Genomic DNA, 15459 nt, shown 5'->3' with positions numbered 1-15459 from the left:
CTAAGAGACTGCAGCCATTTCTATCTGATGCAGACTTTCATTCACACTTTTTCATCCAGTCTGCACTATTGTATCCCTCTCTTTTATGGACACGCAGACGGCCAGTTAGCTATAAAATCCCTGTTAGTAGCTGTTCTCTACTTGCTTTACCTGTAAAGGATTAAAAAAGTCCACAGGTAAAGGAAGAGAGTGGGCACCTGACCAAAAGAGCCAATGGGAAGGCTAGAATTTTTAAAATTGGGAAAAAACTTTCCCTTTGTGTCTGTTGTTGTTCTCCGGGGAAGAGGGGAACAGGGCAGCAGTTACGTTGTGAGAAGCTGAAGGCCAGATATGAAAATAATCAGAATCATACCTAGAAATTTCTTATTTGGAAACCCAGATATGTAAGTAGATCAGAAATGTCTAGAAAGACGTGATTAGGTTTATTTCTTTTATTTTGCAAGGCTTGTGGACTCCTCTGTGCTAACCCCAAATTCTTTTGTTTTGCTTGTAACCTTTAAACTGGACCTCAAGAAGGTTATTCTTGATGTTTAATTTTTGTAAATGGGATTTTTTAATCTAGTAAAAGCCTAAGATCCAGATGTATTTTCTTTCTTTTTGTTTTTAATAGAATTTACTGTTTTTTAAGAACAGGATTTGGATTTTTGTGTTTTAAGAGATTTGTACACATGTTTTTAATTAGCTGGTGGCAACAGCTGATTTATTTGTTTTCCTTTCTCAGCTCTTCCCGGGGGGGAGGGGGGGTGAAAGGGCTTGAGGGTACCCCACAGGAAATAATTCCCAAGTGTGCCTTCCTGGGTTCTCAGGGGTTTTACATTTGGGTGGTGGCAGCATCTACCCAGCCAAGGTCAGAGAAAAACTGTAATCTTGGGAGTTTAATACAAGCCTGGAGTGGCCAGTATTAACTTTTAGAGTCCTTGCAGGCCCTCACCTTCTGCACTCGAAGTTCCAGAGTGGGGAATCAGCCTTGACAGGGCCATCATGAATACATAGCACCTATACTGGCTTTCTGCTTGCTTCCAAATACAGTTCAAGTATTGATTGTCTATCTGGAAGCTCCAAATAGCATAGAAAGTAGTAGTCCACCTGTTGAGATTAATCTATCTCTGATAGGAAATCTACTGTACTCTGTAATACAATCAGGTACATTTGAATACTCCATGTTTGATGGGAATGCTGTCTCAATTAAGAGCCCTTGCCTTCAGCACTTTTTCTATTCAACAGTCCAGTAGAGTCAGACTCTGGTCACCTTCAGACAATACTAGGCACATTCATTTCCATTTACTATTTGATTTACTTTTTGTGCCTCCTGGTGTTTTAAAGTTATATTTGTTTATTTAAAGTGTTTAACTACCAAGGCAATAACTGCTATAGATTTTATTAACAACAACTACCAGATGAAATTAGTGTACTATACATCTGCAATGTTCATCTTCTATACTCTCCAGCCAATGAATTATTTTCTTTCCTTTTTTGTTCCAAGTCTAGAGATATGGAAATATATATATATATATATATAAAACACAGGCAAGATATTGCAAAGAAAATCCCATCAAGTTTTCAGTGTTTCAAGCTCTGTAGGAGTGTGTCATACAGATTAATATGGAACATTTTTCTTGTTTTTTCAGCTGCCCCAGAAGGAGCCTTGGCAGAGAGGTTATGTTTTGCTGAGGCACAGTTCTCTCCCTGAGCTTTCTGGTATACAGGGAAACTGCTCCCCTCTCTCCCCCCCCCCCCCCCCCGCTGGCTAATCAGAAAGGGGATTGTGCCATGGTTCCTCCTCCTCCCCATCCCTTTAGACAATGTGCACCCTTCAGTGCACTCCCTGGCATTGAAGGACTGCTGTAATTCCTGATCCTTCCATGGGGTCTGCTAGTTTTGTTTTTTGAGGGTCTGCAAGAGGCAATGGTGAAGCAATTTTTTGCCTCCATCACCTCATCCACTCACCTTCCTAAGTGCCCAGGTCAATCTCCCCCTAAATGTCTTCTGACTCTTTCCAGTTTATCCCCAAATTCCTGATATAAGTTTTACAAGAACATTACAGTTAAAAACTATACAGAGTTAATGTTAAACATGTCTAAGAAACTCAAAGATCTTAGTGTATGAAAAGGCAGTTAGGCATCCAAACCATCTTAAACTTTATCCTCGTAACAATGTCTTAGGAAGGCCAGACACTAAGCAGCCTTAATGTTCCATAACAGACAGATCCATCCCTTCAATAATCACAAAACGAGGACACTTTACACAGTCTGATAACAATTGTTTATGGCTGTACACACTTCAGAAAGAGATACTGTGCAAATGTCCACTTAGGCGAACACCATTCTCACTCCCATTCACAAAGATACAACTTGTCATGAGCTATAAGAGTGCCATTAGATACAGACCTAGTATATCTACCCACACAAGCCTCCTAAGCTTACAGCATGACATTATAACACTCACATGAAAAACAAAGGTTAGCACAGTCACAAAACACCACCCTGTCCTGGGTACCTACCCAGAGAAGTCAGATTTTCCCCTAGCTCCCTGCCTCTCAGGTGCAGTGGGGAGAGCAAGCTCTATAAAGCTGCTACTCCCGCCTTGTGAGCAGAGAAGGGTGAAACTGAAGCCTTGGCTACACTTACCCGGTAGTTCGGCGGCGAGCGATCGAACTTCTGGGTTCGACTTATCGCGTCTAGTCTGGACGCGATAAGTCGAACCTGGAAGTGCTCGCCGTCGACTGCGGTACTCCAGCTCGGCGAGAGGAGTACCGCGGAGTCGACGGGGGAGCCTGCCTGCCGAGTGTGGACCAAGGTAAGTTCGAACTAAGGTACTTCGAACTTCAGCTACGTTATTCACGTAGCTGAAGTTCCGTACCTTAGTTCGAATTAGGGGGTTAGTGTAGACCTGGCCTGAGTTGATGCAGAGGGGGAAGTAATCTGCTAATATGAGTCAGCAGCAGATTACTCCACCCCTTTGCTCAGAGTCAGAGATCCAGGAAACAGGCTTCTGGGATGCTCTTGTTGGAGCAGGGAAGTTGCACACCACGCCTTATTCAGAGTTAGAAGGAGAGCAACAGTCTAGCTCTTAAATATCAGACTCAAATATGAAAAACATTTTAAGAACATTGCTTTCTGGTTCATATTCAGTGCTCCATGCACAGTATGGGCAAAATACAGCATATTTCTCATGTGTACTGCAGCCACAGACTGGACTTCTTAAAACGCTTTTGGGAAAAAAAATGGGGATGGTACATCAACTTTACTGTATCCATATAGTTGCATAGCAGCAGCTTACCTTATCCAACATCAGGATGAATGCACTACTTCAGCTTCTGACCCGAGGCCTCAATTGATCTGGGATTGTTGATGACTTGCTGTTTTGGCTAGAGGACTAAAGCAAGAGCCGTTCCAGGACAAACTAAGGGTCCTGTAACCCTCCCCAATGCTCAGTAGTCCTCCTCTCCTCAGCACAGCATTTTCCTCACCATCTTTCCAGGCAGCTCATGTCCTCCCTACTACAGTCCTTGGGACCCTGAATTGGGGACAATCACCTGCCATAAGGACAACTGTCCTGTTCCACTGGTTTCCAGAGCCAGTTCCTACAGCACCTTTTTCTCGGACTCTTCTCCTGCTGTCTTCCACAAACAACCTCCCTCAATGTCCTTTACCAGGAAAACATTAGTCCGTACAAGTATAGTACTATTTCTACCAGTTTTCTTCTCCTACTGAGGGCAGGCTTCCTCTTATCTTTCTCACTAGGCCTGGTTCTCAGTCACCTGCTCTCTGTCATGTGATGCAGGGGAAGAGGGCTGGACTCACCAGGCACACTTGAACCTCTTAAAATTCTAGTTTACCCTCCAACACAGCGGTTCTCGAACTGTGGGTCAGGACCCCAAAGTGGGTTACAACCCCATTTTAATGGGGTTGCCAGGACTGGCTCAGACTTGTTGGAGTCTGGGGCCAGGGCCAAAGCCAAAGCCCACTGCCTGGGGCCAAGCCAAAGCCCAAGGGCTTCAGCCCTGGGTGGTGGGGCTTTAGCTTTAACTGAATATATTAGCTCTGTAAATGACTTTTTAACAAAACAGTAGTGTTCTAAGATTTTTTTTTTACCTTTAAGTTACTGAGATGTACTCTTAACTTTAATTCCTGCCTAACAAAGGACTAGGTTTTGGCAGGAAAGAGAGGCACCTTGACTCTGCCCCTTCAATGTGCCTCTTCCTGCCCACCTGCAGAAGAGGGTGATGTAGCAGCACTGTAAAGATGGCAGTTCCCTGCCTGGCAGAAGCAGCAGTAAGGCACATTGGTGTAAGGAAGTTAGAGGGAGGCACCCCCTTGCACCCTTTTACCCCTTGCAGTGTCACGCAGAATGGGTCATGATTTGGCCCAACGTTTATTATATTTATTCTGAATATAATTTTGTTGTCTCTTTCTCACACACATACAGAGATTCTTATAGCTGATACTGAAATACTCTTTTTGAAGGCGTCACAATGGTATTGCATTTGATGGATAATCTTGTTAGATTCCATGAAAGGGCTGGAACAAACCGGATATTTAATGCTTTGGTACAGGCTCCAGGATTCCATTAGATTGTTTTAATCACAATTGCTGTGTCTGAACTTATTAGTTTTTCACTTCACTGAAATCATTGTTGATAAAATGTTTTTTTCATATTTTCCAGGCGTCGCTTTCCTTCCAGCTAGTATCTCTTATCTTATTGGAACTAATATTTTTGGGGTACTTGCACACAAAATGGGAAGGTATGCTTAATTAAAAAAACACAATCCTTCAGCATATTCATGTAGCATTTCCAATTTTTCCTCAGGCAATTACTTTATAATAGAAATCATTAGATTGTATTAGATATTGTTAACCTGAAATTTCATTTAAATAAATCATGTTACGTATTTGGTTACATAATCCTGCACTATCTTAGAAATAGCATTGAAAAATTTCAGACCATTTCTAACAAATCTGCATTTGTTTGATGTCTAAGAGAGAACATTTCTCCTTTGATAGGTGGCTTTGTGCTCTACTTGGGATGATAATCGTGGGAATAAGCATTTTATGTGTGAGTAAAAATTGACATGTCAGCAGAACGAACTACAAATTCAACTCAGCTCAAAAAAATGTATATATTAACTTTGAGTATGTATTTTGCTCATGAGATTTTATTGAAGTTTCTGCTTGTGATGCATTTTTAAACATCAGTTTGTTAATCAATCCTAAGTGCTTTCAACAAAAATTGCCTTCTAGAGAGTGCTTATCATGTTGCAGGAAGTGACCAAAGAGTTGAAGAATACGAACCATAATTTCTTAGAGTTGCATCCTAATCAACAGCTATTATAAGCTGTAATTAAATGCAATAAGTATTTGTTATGACACAATCATGCAAAACAATTATGTTTTTATCTGTATTTCTGTACCAATTGCTCCATGCTGCCATACTAAACAGTTAAATCAATTGAGTTTTTATTTGCGAAAAAGACAACGATCCCATTAGCAAGATGTTATGGGTTATACTTAAATCTTTGAAATTTAATTTGCAGGTACCATTTGCCAAAAACATATACGGGCTCATAGCACCAAATTTTGGGGTTGGGTTTGCCATTGGTAAGTAAAATTACTTGTATGTACATATTTTGCTGTTTATTTAGAAAAATAACTTTAGTACGGAATTACATCAAGGATTCTTTTTGTTGCCATTCTGAATGGGCAACACCCAAGGTTACACTCTGAAACAAATTTGTCAGTAGACTAGCAATAGTTTTAAGGCCTACACTCAAGGGTGTTTAACCTAGACTTTCAGCAACTGGACTAGATTCTGACCTCTGTTACCTGGGAATAACTCCACTGACCTCAATGGATCTTTTAAGATGTCCCAGAATTCTAGCAATGCATTGTTAAAAAACAAAACAAAAAACCCCAGCACTTTACTATTGCCTGACATTTACATAGAAGCAAACACACTCGACTTACTGCTGACCCAGCGTAAATCCCCTAGCATACACTTGTGCCCTCTCGTCACAGTACACATGAATGTGTTTGCTTATAATGGGCCATGCAGTGAAACTTGAGTGGGATTTTTTAATGATTACAGGGTACAGAAGTTGACAGATGGCTTAGTAATTTGATATTTAGCAGGTATTCTGAAGTGTCTGCAAACACAAAGGACTTTTAGTAAGTGTAGAAAAAATTACAGTAATGTTTATAAACCACAAATGTCATGCAGCTTTTTGATCGGATAACTCATGCGGCTTTTGTACTCACAGTGAAAACAGCTCACAGATCATTCATGTGAAGTACAGCATAATAATAATGACAGACTTGAAACTAGTACAATCCTTTATGCTCATAGGCATAAGAAAAGATGTATAAACCTGGACTGAACAGTTTGTTTTCTATAGGAATATGTTATTAAAAGCTTCTTTAGATTAACCATTCTTCTAGTTTCATTTACATCTTTTTAGATCATATGAGGTTAATATATTGAGAGAAAAATGAAAGCTGATTCATGAAATATAATTTTCCTCCTATCATCATAATCAGGAATGGTGGATTCCTCAATGATGCCAATTATGGGCTACCTTGTAGATCTGCGTCATGTTTCCGTCTATGGCAGTGTGTATGCAATAGCTGATGTTGCCTTCTGCATGGGGTTTGCATTAGGTAAGGGCTTAATTTTCTCCTGTTTGTAACGCATCTAATAGACGTGAAAAGAGAAACTAAAAAAGGGCTTGGGGCAAATACCCAGAGCACTAAAGGCTCTATAAACTGCAAAACTGGTGTGAATCTGCTGCATTAGGTTGGTAGGGGAACAGAATGCTGGCAGCCTATATGGAAATTCCACACCTCCTATATGCCGTGATGGGGAAGGGCAGGTGCTAGTCAAGGACGTTAGGTCCCCAGTATAGGGGCATTATAGTACCCGAAGCTACAGCAGTGGTTTCTCCTTTGCCTGGCTGGAGAAGGAAAGGATTCCATTGTCTTCCCCTCAGTGCACTGTGCCATGGAACCTTGCACCTAGCCTATTTACTTAGGTGTGGTGCAAGAACAGTGTAGAAGAGTTCTGATTCCATGCCCATTGACACCAACATATGATCTCCAATTACTTCAGTGGCCATAGGATTGGTACCCAACAGCATTTTGTGCTTAAACATGAATTTTAAATGCATATACCTCTACCCCGATCTAACGCAACCCGATATAACACGAATTCGGATATAATGCGGTAAAGAAGTGCTTTGGGAGGGGTAGGGGGCGGGACTGCGCACTCCGGCGGATCACAGGAAGTTCGATAAAACGCGGCAAGATTTTTTGGTTCCCGAGGACAGCGTTATATGGGGGTAGCGGTGTATTTACTTTTCTTAAATGGATTTTTATATCATGACTTTTGTATTTAAAAATATTTTTGCCCCCAGTGATTATCATAAATATTTTGCAGTATTTAGAAAGAGCTTTTTATTTCCAAAAGGTCCCTCTGCTGGTGGTGCCATTGCAAAGGCAATTGGATTTCCATGGCTCATGACAATTATAGGGATTGTGGATATTCTCTTTGCTCCTCTATGTTTTTTCCTTCGAAGTCCACCTGCTAAGGAAGAAAAAATGGTAAGCAGAAAATGTTATTTTGCAGTAAAATGAACAACGCCTTATTTATACTTCTCTAGCACTAATTATCCAGACAACCAAAGGACCCACGGATTTTCTGCCATCTCTGCATTGCAGGATTTCTTTGACTCAAAGCAATAAGGGCCCAAACGTTGTTCCCCAACAGTGTAATGGCTGGACTCGGTATGAAATCCTGCAGCGCCTCTGGTGTGGAAACCTCAAACTCAGATTTGCTCTATCTGCTTTCCTCCTACCTCCGGAAAAGTGTTTTGCGGAGGTTCATCGAGTCCATGTTTATGATGGACTATTTCTTTATGTCATTTCTACTGTACTCTTTGGGTATGTCTACACTGCAGTGAAAAACCCATGCCAGCTGACTCAGGCTCACGGGAATGTTTAATTACGGTGTCGACATTCAAGTTTAGGCAGAAGCCCAGGCTCTAGGACCAGGCCAGGTGGGAGTGTCCCGGAGCTTGGGCTGCAGCTGGAGCCCAAATTTCTCCATCACAATTAAATAGCCCCTGACCTGAGCCCAAGTCAGTTGGCACAGGACGGCTGAGTGTGTGTAATTGCAGTATGCACATACGCTTAAAGGCCCTTTACAATGTATTTTGCTCCATCCCCATCTCCTCTTTATTCCTCCTTTTTGCCACCCCTCTTACAAGTTAATTGGTCCTCTTTTCCTGGCTGTAGCTGCAGCAAGGCCTTCTCTTGAGTTTCCTTTTGTTTCTTTTTTCTCACATCATCATATGCCTTAATCTTATCATGTACATTATCTTGAGCCTTGTTTGCTTCCAAGCTAGCCTTGTGTAAGGCAGTTGTTACTAGTTTCCCCCCTGCCTTCTTGTGCCATGGCCTACTTCTTGTTCACCTCGTTCTTTCACTGCTCTCCTATTCCTCTTGCCAGAGGATATCAGGGTTGGAAGGGAGCTCAGGAGATCACCTAGTCTAACCCTCTGCTCAAATGAGGACCAATTCCCAACTAAATCATCCCAGCCAGGGCTTTGTCAAGCCTGACCTTAAAAACTCTAAGGAAGTAGATTCTACCACCTCCCTAGGTAACCCCTTCCAGTGCTTCACCACCCTCCTAGTGAAAAAGATTTTCTTAATATCCAACCTAAACCTCCCCCACTTCCACAGCTCTCCTCTCCTTGAAATCTGCTGCCCCCTCTCCCTTCCCTCCATAACTCCCTCTTCTACTGCCCCTTCCCATTATCTCCTTTCTTCATTCACCTACATTCCTTCTGCTTGGTCCAAGCCCCAAGATCCTTACCACTGGAGCTGATGTACTGCTCTGCTCTTATGCCTCTTCCAGCTGCCTGGCTACCATAAGAGACATGGTACAGCCTCATCATTACGTTAAATACAGCCAGAACAATGTAGAATGACCAGTATTCTGATTCCAGGACCCAGACAGCCCTACAGACCCAGTACGATACTGGCTACAACATCTCTCCAAGCCCCATGGAACTGCAGGTCTAGCCCAATACTTCCTCCTAGGGGACCTGGGTCCTTCCCAACTTGGAAGAATGCTGACTCTTACCCAAGATGTACTCCTTAAGTAAGCCAGGTGCAGTCACTTTTGCACTTAGGATAGCAAAAAGTAATTATGCAGGGGCCCTTGTGTTCCAAGTGCAGTGACATCTCTCTGAAAGGTAAGAAGAGAACCACCAGACGTGACTCTATCACACTTAGTACAGGCACATGCAGAACAGAAAATGGGATGAAATACTTGCAGAAAATCTACCAACTGTGGATTCAGCATACATACAGTTGCTTCTGAAGGCAATTCCCCAAAGATTTCTGTGGACTACTCATCATGACCTTTTTAGACTGCAATGATCATTTTCTACAGTGATTAGAGGTAGGGACAGGAGAGGAGAAATAACTAACTACTGTTGTTTGCCAGAGATATAAACTTAGGCAAACAAGGTCTGTAGCTTTGTTTCAGTCTTTGCTATGTGCAGATGCTTGTTTCTTGGAAAATCTGTTTGAAAGGCAGAAGAAGATTTGGTCAGAGGAAACATAAGAGGGACATTTCCTATCAAAAAGAGATCCAGCCAAGAGGAGAAAATGTAGGCACTTCAAGAGCAGGAGAGCCTCACTGCACCTATGAAAAAAACCCAAAACAAACACCTGGGGTTCCCAAAAGGGAGGCCTGAGGAAGGAAGAATAAGCCAGAAGCCAGGGAAGTATGCCATTTAGAGAAAGAAGTATACTTGGGGAAAGTGATTCAACTCAGAAAACAGCCAAAGCTTAATTGCTGGAGTGCATCTATGAGGATTGTGGCCACTAGGGTAGTTATAGAACAGGGGGGCAATTGCCCATGTCAGTGGTTTTAGGCTCATGGATTTAAACTTACTGAGGGTTTTTTTTTGTTTTTATAAAACATGCATTTTTCATCCCATAAGATGACATTCTTCATACAAGCCAGGATAGGTGATACATTTTTTAGTTCAGTTGCCACATTAAACCACACTGATGGAAAATGAAAACTGAATTCAAGCATAACATGCACAAGCAGCACTTTTCTTTTCTCTGGTCCCTTTCCCCCTTTACTCTTCTTCACGGATTTATTTGGTAAAGCAGTAAGGAGCAGATTATGATGGATGAAAATCCAAGACTGATGAAGCACTCATGATGAAATGGAAAATGTAGCTACAACATCACCATTAGTAAAACTACCCATCATTCACTATAACTTGCGGCTTTTCCACTAAAATTCAATAGAATGGGGAGTTGGCATTTAGTTCTGCTTTTGTGAACTCATCATGACCCTGAGTACACATGTAAATAACAGACTGACCTGTGAATGAACTATAACCAGCAACCTGCAAACCCAAGAAAAAACAGAACTATATTTGGGGGCAAAGAAACATTTGGTGTACCTTTTAAAAAAAAGGTATTGTATAATTTCTAACTAAACTGAAGGATCTTTTAACATTGTATGTAGGCAAGAAATTCTTATAGCTATATTGCTCTAGTTTGATATACAAAGTCTTCCCAAAATTCAGTTTAAAAAAATCTCAGGGACAACAGGACAAACCAAAAAGATGATCCTTGACACTAATGTAAATTTAACTCTCTTGCAATATATTTAGGAATCTTGCTAAAATTGCTATTTTGCACTTCTATGGACTGAAATCCTAACCCTCTTGCAGGCAAGGGGAGTTTTGTCACTGACTTCAGTGAGGCCCGGATTACACCTATGATGTGTAAATTCTTCAATCAGACATTAATACAGCACCTCGTGAGGGGCCCAACCTTGATTGGGGCCTATAAGTGCTACCATAATTCAAATAACTGCATAGTTCACTATTCTCTAAGTAACTTGTTGCATGTCACTGATCTGGCACTGCTCTGCTTTCAATTTTGATTAAGAGGACATAAAGGCTGTTTCCTACATTATTCACTTTGCATGATTAATAAAAAGCCATAATCTATCAATAGAATATGTTGTCAATGGTTTGTAGTTAGTGGCCTTCCATTGCAATAACTGGATTTTTATAGGTTAGCATTAAATACAAATAAACAGGTCGCCAAACTCTGTTCTCACAGACAAAACCTGATATTACAGTTACAACTCACAGTGGCCCAACTTCAGTCAATAAAATTTACACTGGGATATTCCAGAAATTAATTTGGGCTACCAGTTTCATTGGTAACTAAAGGTATGTCTACACTGCAATTAACTCCCGCTGGCTGGCCCGTGGCAGCTGACTCAGGATTGTGGGGCTGTAGAATTGCAGTGTAGATGTTTGAGCTTGAGCCCAGCGTCTAGGTTCCTCCCCTCTTGCAGGGTCACGGAGCTTCAGTTCCAGCCTGAGCCCAACCGTCTGCATCATGATTTTACAGCCCGAGCCCCGTGGGCCTGTGTCACCTGACAGGTCAGCTGCAGTGTTTAATTGCAGTGTAGACATACCTTAAGAGCAGAATTTGGTCCACTGTATAAGAGTAGAATAGATGCTACAAGTTTGAATTGGTTTCTGAAATCAGAAAAGAAAATTTTCTCCATGTGTAGGGGGTAACTGGTAACATTCTGAACAGTAGTCGTGGTGTGGATTATTCACATTGCTTTGATGTGTCAGAGGTGGAGATGGTGGGGAAATCAAGTGACCCAGGATAGAACCATTCCTTAAAGCAATGGTATTCTGCTCTCTTGTGATTCAGATTAACAACAAAAACAACAAGGAGTCCTTCTGGCACTTTAGAGAGTAACAAATTTATTTGGGCATAAGCGTTCGTGGGCTAGAACCCACTTCAGCAGATGCATGGAGTGGAAATGATGCAAAATGTAACTGTAAATTCACATCTGTAACACACATTTCAAGTTAGTGACACAGGGTGAAATCCTGGCCCCACTGAAGTTCTATATATAGAAGTTTTGCCATTGACTTCAATGGGGTCAGGCTTTTACCTATAATATTTTTATGGGCTTGATCCTACTCTAGTTGAACTCAACAAAGGTTTTACCGCTGACTTTAATAAAGAAGAATCAGTCCCTAAAACAGTGGCTGAAGTGGTGTGGCTTTTTGTGAAAAACAGTCAGCTGCAGACATCATTAAAATGTTTAGCAGATATGCTAATACCCCTGCTCTTTTTTCTTTTAGGCAATACTCATGGATCATAACTGTCCCCTTAAAACAAAAATGTATACTCAGAACAACATCCAGTCATATCCAATAGGTGATGATGAAGAATCTGAAAGTGATGAATAATATTAAAAGCCATATTGAGTATATTGGTGTACACAATGCAGTGTTTCCTGTGAAACATCTCATACAGAAATATGTTTTAGGTGTACTGTACTTTTAATGGTGAAATAGTAAAAAAACCAAAGGTATATTATTTATTTCCCATGGTTATAATGCAGATTGCCAACTGCCTTATAAAGAGAAAATAGCTTTTATAGGGGTTTGTATAGTGTTGAAAACTTTATTTTATGTATTTAATTTTATTAAATATTATACAGTATATTTTTGATTAACTGTGTAGTTAAAGCTGTATAAACACTTGAATCCAAACTATAATTTTCTAAATCTTATTCATGGACAATGACATAAGATTTCGTAGTTTGGACTCATTAGTGGGTAATGAGTTCTTGACAGTAAAATGTTTCTATTAATTATTCCTCTGATTAAAAAAAATGTGAAGTTCAAAGAATACACAACCTATTCAACTCTCAGCTCTATTAAATGTACTGTGCTCTTTGAAGCACATTCACAACAGATAAAGTCTAGAATTAAGACAGCACATTATTACCAGTTGCTCAGCTCAGGGTCATACAGTGCCATCAATTTTGGTTTCTTTGCAGAGCTCCCCAGATGATTCCAAAGGTGAGCTCTGCATAAAATTGATGGCATACTGAGACCTTACGGTAAGAAAATAAAACTTTTTTTAAAAACAAAAATTGTTTTCAGACATATCAGTGTATTGCTAAAAAAGTTAAAACGTGTTTCTGAAGGATGGGTACTGCTCTAACTCCAGTGACTCTCGCTGGCTCATCCACTAAAGGGTATTGTCACTAGCTTCAGAAGAAACTGTATATTTGCTCTCTCACACAGGCGATACTATGGTTTCCATCTGATGTATGAAGGAATGCTGGGCAAGTTTCAAATCAGGAACTCACTTTGGATATATAGGGATGAATTGAGAGGCCAGTGTTTGTTGGCTATTAATCTAAAATAGCACTAGGCCAACTAAGGAAACAAAAGATAAGGGTCAAAATCTGTATTCTTGCCCCCCACCCCCTCTTTGGGGATTACAGTTGTATCAGAGTGAAATTGGGTTATAAAACTACAGCTGATGTAAATATAGATGTAGCTCCACTGAAATCAATTCAGCTATGCCAATTTAAACCAGCTGAGGATCTGGCCAAGGATATGTAAATATACAACAAAACCAAAATTAAAACATTGCCTTTACTTTTTTGCCCTGTAATGTAGTCTTAGCTAACCAGACATTCTTGGTGCTGGGAAAACTGGACAGAAGAGTATTTGATATCTCCTGCTAAAATTATTTATGTACAAGTGGGCTATTATACCTTTAAGAGAGTTAAGAGTAGCATGAAGCTTTGTCATTTACAATTTTTATATTCAGATCTTTTATTTTTGTCATCTCAACTTTATTTCAGGTACTACTTACACATTCATTTCAGGATTTTTATAATTAGTTAAGATCATTGCAGTACCACAGTATTTACATTTAACATCTTACTTGCAGGACTCAACTTCGATAGCTTTGACTAAAACCTATTTTACACTGATTTGCCTACATGTCTAGAAATGTTGTTTGTATGTTTCTTCTATTTGAAAATGAAGTCAAATTATAAATTTAGCCAAAATAATGGAAAAGTAACAGATAGCTCATTATCAATACCTCTAGTTATTTGATGAGACTAAATCTAATGCAATGAAAGTACTGCATTAGACAATCTACTTATCTGCACTGAGAAAAATCGAACTTCTAAAGTAAACACTCAACAAAAAACTGAAGTATGTTTTTTAATCTAGTGTTGTTTACATGTAGTTTTTGTTTGTAAATTAAAATCTTTATGTGCCTTCTTTCATGTATCAGCAGATGTTTTATGTACTACAGCAGATACTCTATGTTTACATATGGTTTTGTAAAGCGTATATAGTATGGTCAGAAAGTATGGAAATGCTGTGAATCAAATCTCAAGTATTGCTTTGTTGATAATTATGCAGTAAGACTACATAAAATAAATAAAAAGTAATCTAAAATAAGTTCACGATTTATTGCAACACAATATGGTAACTATCTCACCATTTTCTATGCCGTTATGGTTTACACACACCAAGAAGTGGAAAGAAGGTAATCAGAATTTATCAACTTCCTAGGAAAGCAACATTCAACTCATACCTAGTCTATTTATGATTTCTAACAGGCAGGTTAAACACTTCCAAGCCAGGAGACAAGATGCCAGTGTATAACCTGCTAATGTAAAATGAGCTCCCAAGCAATCTGACAAATGATTTTTGATCCAAATTTTAATTTTTGCAAACAGATGTAGAAGGCATTACAAGGCATACAGGAGACTGTTCACTCCTGAATGGACATGTGTAAGTAAATAGCAGTTATGAGGCCACACCACAGCAGGAATCGACTCCCTACAAAGTATGAAGGATCACAGTAGAGACTTTGACAGAGTCTGAAAACTGACTTATGCTAGTAACTAATTTTGCACGTGGCTGTCTTTTATTATATTTGATTGATGCAATAGGGTTGACAGCATTTCTGTAGTTTCCGACACACTTAAAATACAAGAAAATGATTCCTTCTATGCCCCACAAAGTATTTGGAGGACAAACATTTTTAATCAACAGAGACTGAGATTTGGCAAGTCTGTTAACAGTTCCTTCAGTCCACCGCATTGGCTGCAACACCAACTATATGTAAACTGCCATGCAGAGCAATATCCTTTCTACAGTTTTCTTTAATAGTAGTAATTTGTATTTTCAAGGTTCGCATTTTTTAAAAATAGCTTCAACTGTGAGATTTAACAATGAAGTTAGTTGCATGGCTAGGTAATGGTACATATGAAATTCATGTTTTGACCAGTGAAATAAGTGAGAAATGGGGTCTGCAAATTATGACTGGGATTCATTTGGGATTTGGATTTTGCAATGTGTAATGGGGTAGTAAAATAGATTATTAGAATTTGTCATGGCCTTGACATTTATTTCCAAACAATTCTCTGCCTTAAAATGTTTATATGATACAAATTTGTCGATCAATTTAAAAAAAAATCAAACTTCAGCCCAAGGAAAGAAGTAAGTCTTTTACTTTGTTTTTGTGAACATTTCTGGTTGATATCAATTGTTCAGTTGAATTTATTGCCCTGAAG

At 39.8% G+C, this 15459-nt stretch overlaps 1 protein-coding gene across 4 annotated transcripts in view; it reads left to right on the top strand.

Annotated features, from left to right (window-relative positions):
* Positions 1-14335, top strand: part of SLC18A2 (solute carrier family 18 member A2) — a 57915-nt gene extending 43580 nt beyond the window's left edge. For 3 of the 4 annotated variants that reach the window (XM_005310347.5, XM_008166311.4, XM_065552389.1), the window contains 6 exons: positions 4666-4744; positions 5004-5055; positions 5534-5597; positions 6534-6653; positions 7459-7592; positions 12203-14335. In XM_005310347.5, the coding sequence (XP_005310404.1) occupies positions 4666-4744; positions 5004-5055; positions 5534-5597; positions 6534-6653; positions 7459-7592; positions 12203-12310 (557 nt within the window). In that variant the 3' untranslated portion in view covers positions 12311-14335. The remainder of the gene's footprint in view (positions 1-4665; positions 4745-5003; positions 5056-5533; positions 5598-6533; positions 6654-7458; positions 7593-12202) is intronic. The other variant, XM_042855305.2, reaches the window with a different exon arrangement.
* The last annotated feature ends 1124 nt before the right edge of the window (positions 14336-15459 follow it).

Source organism: Chrysemys picta, chromosome 7 (genome assembly GCF_011386835.1).
Source record: "Chrysemys picta bellii isolate R12L10 chromosome 7, ASM1138683v2, whole genome shotgun sequence".
NCBI lineage: Eukaryota > Metazoa > Chordata > Testudines > Emydidae > Chrysemys > Chrysemys picta.
The sequence above is the reverse complement of the archived record's forward strand: the minus strand, read 5'-3'. Positions and strand labels throughout refer to the sequence as shown.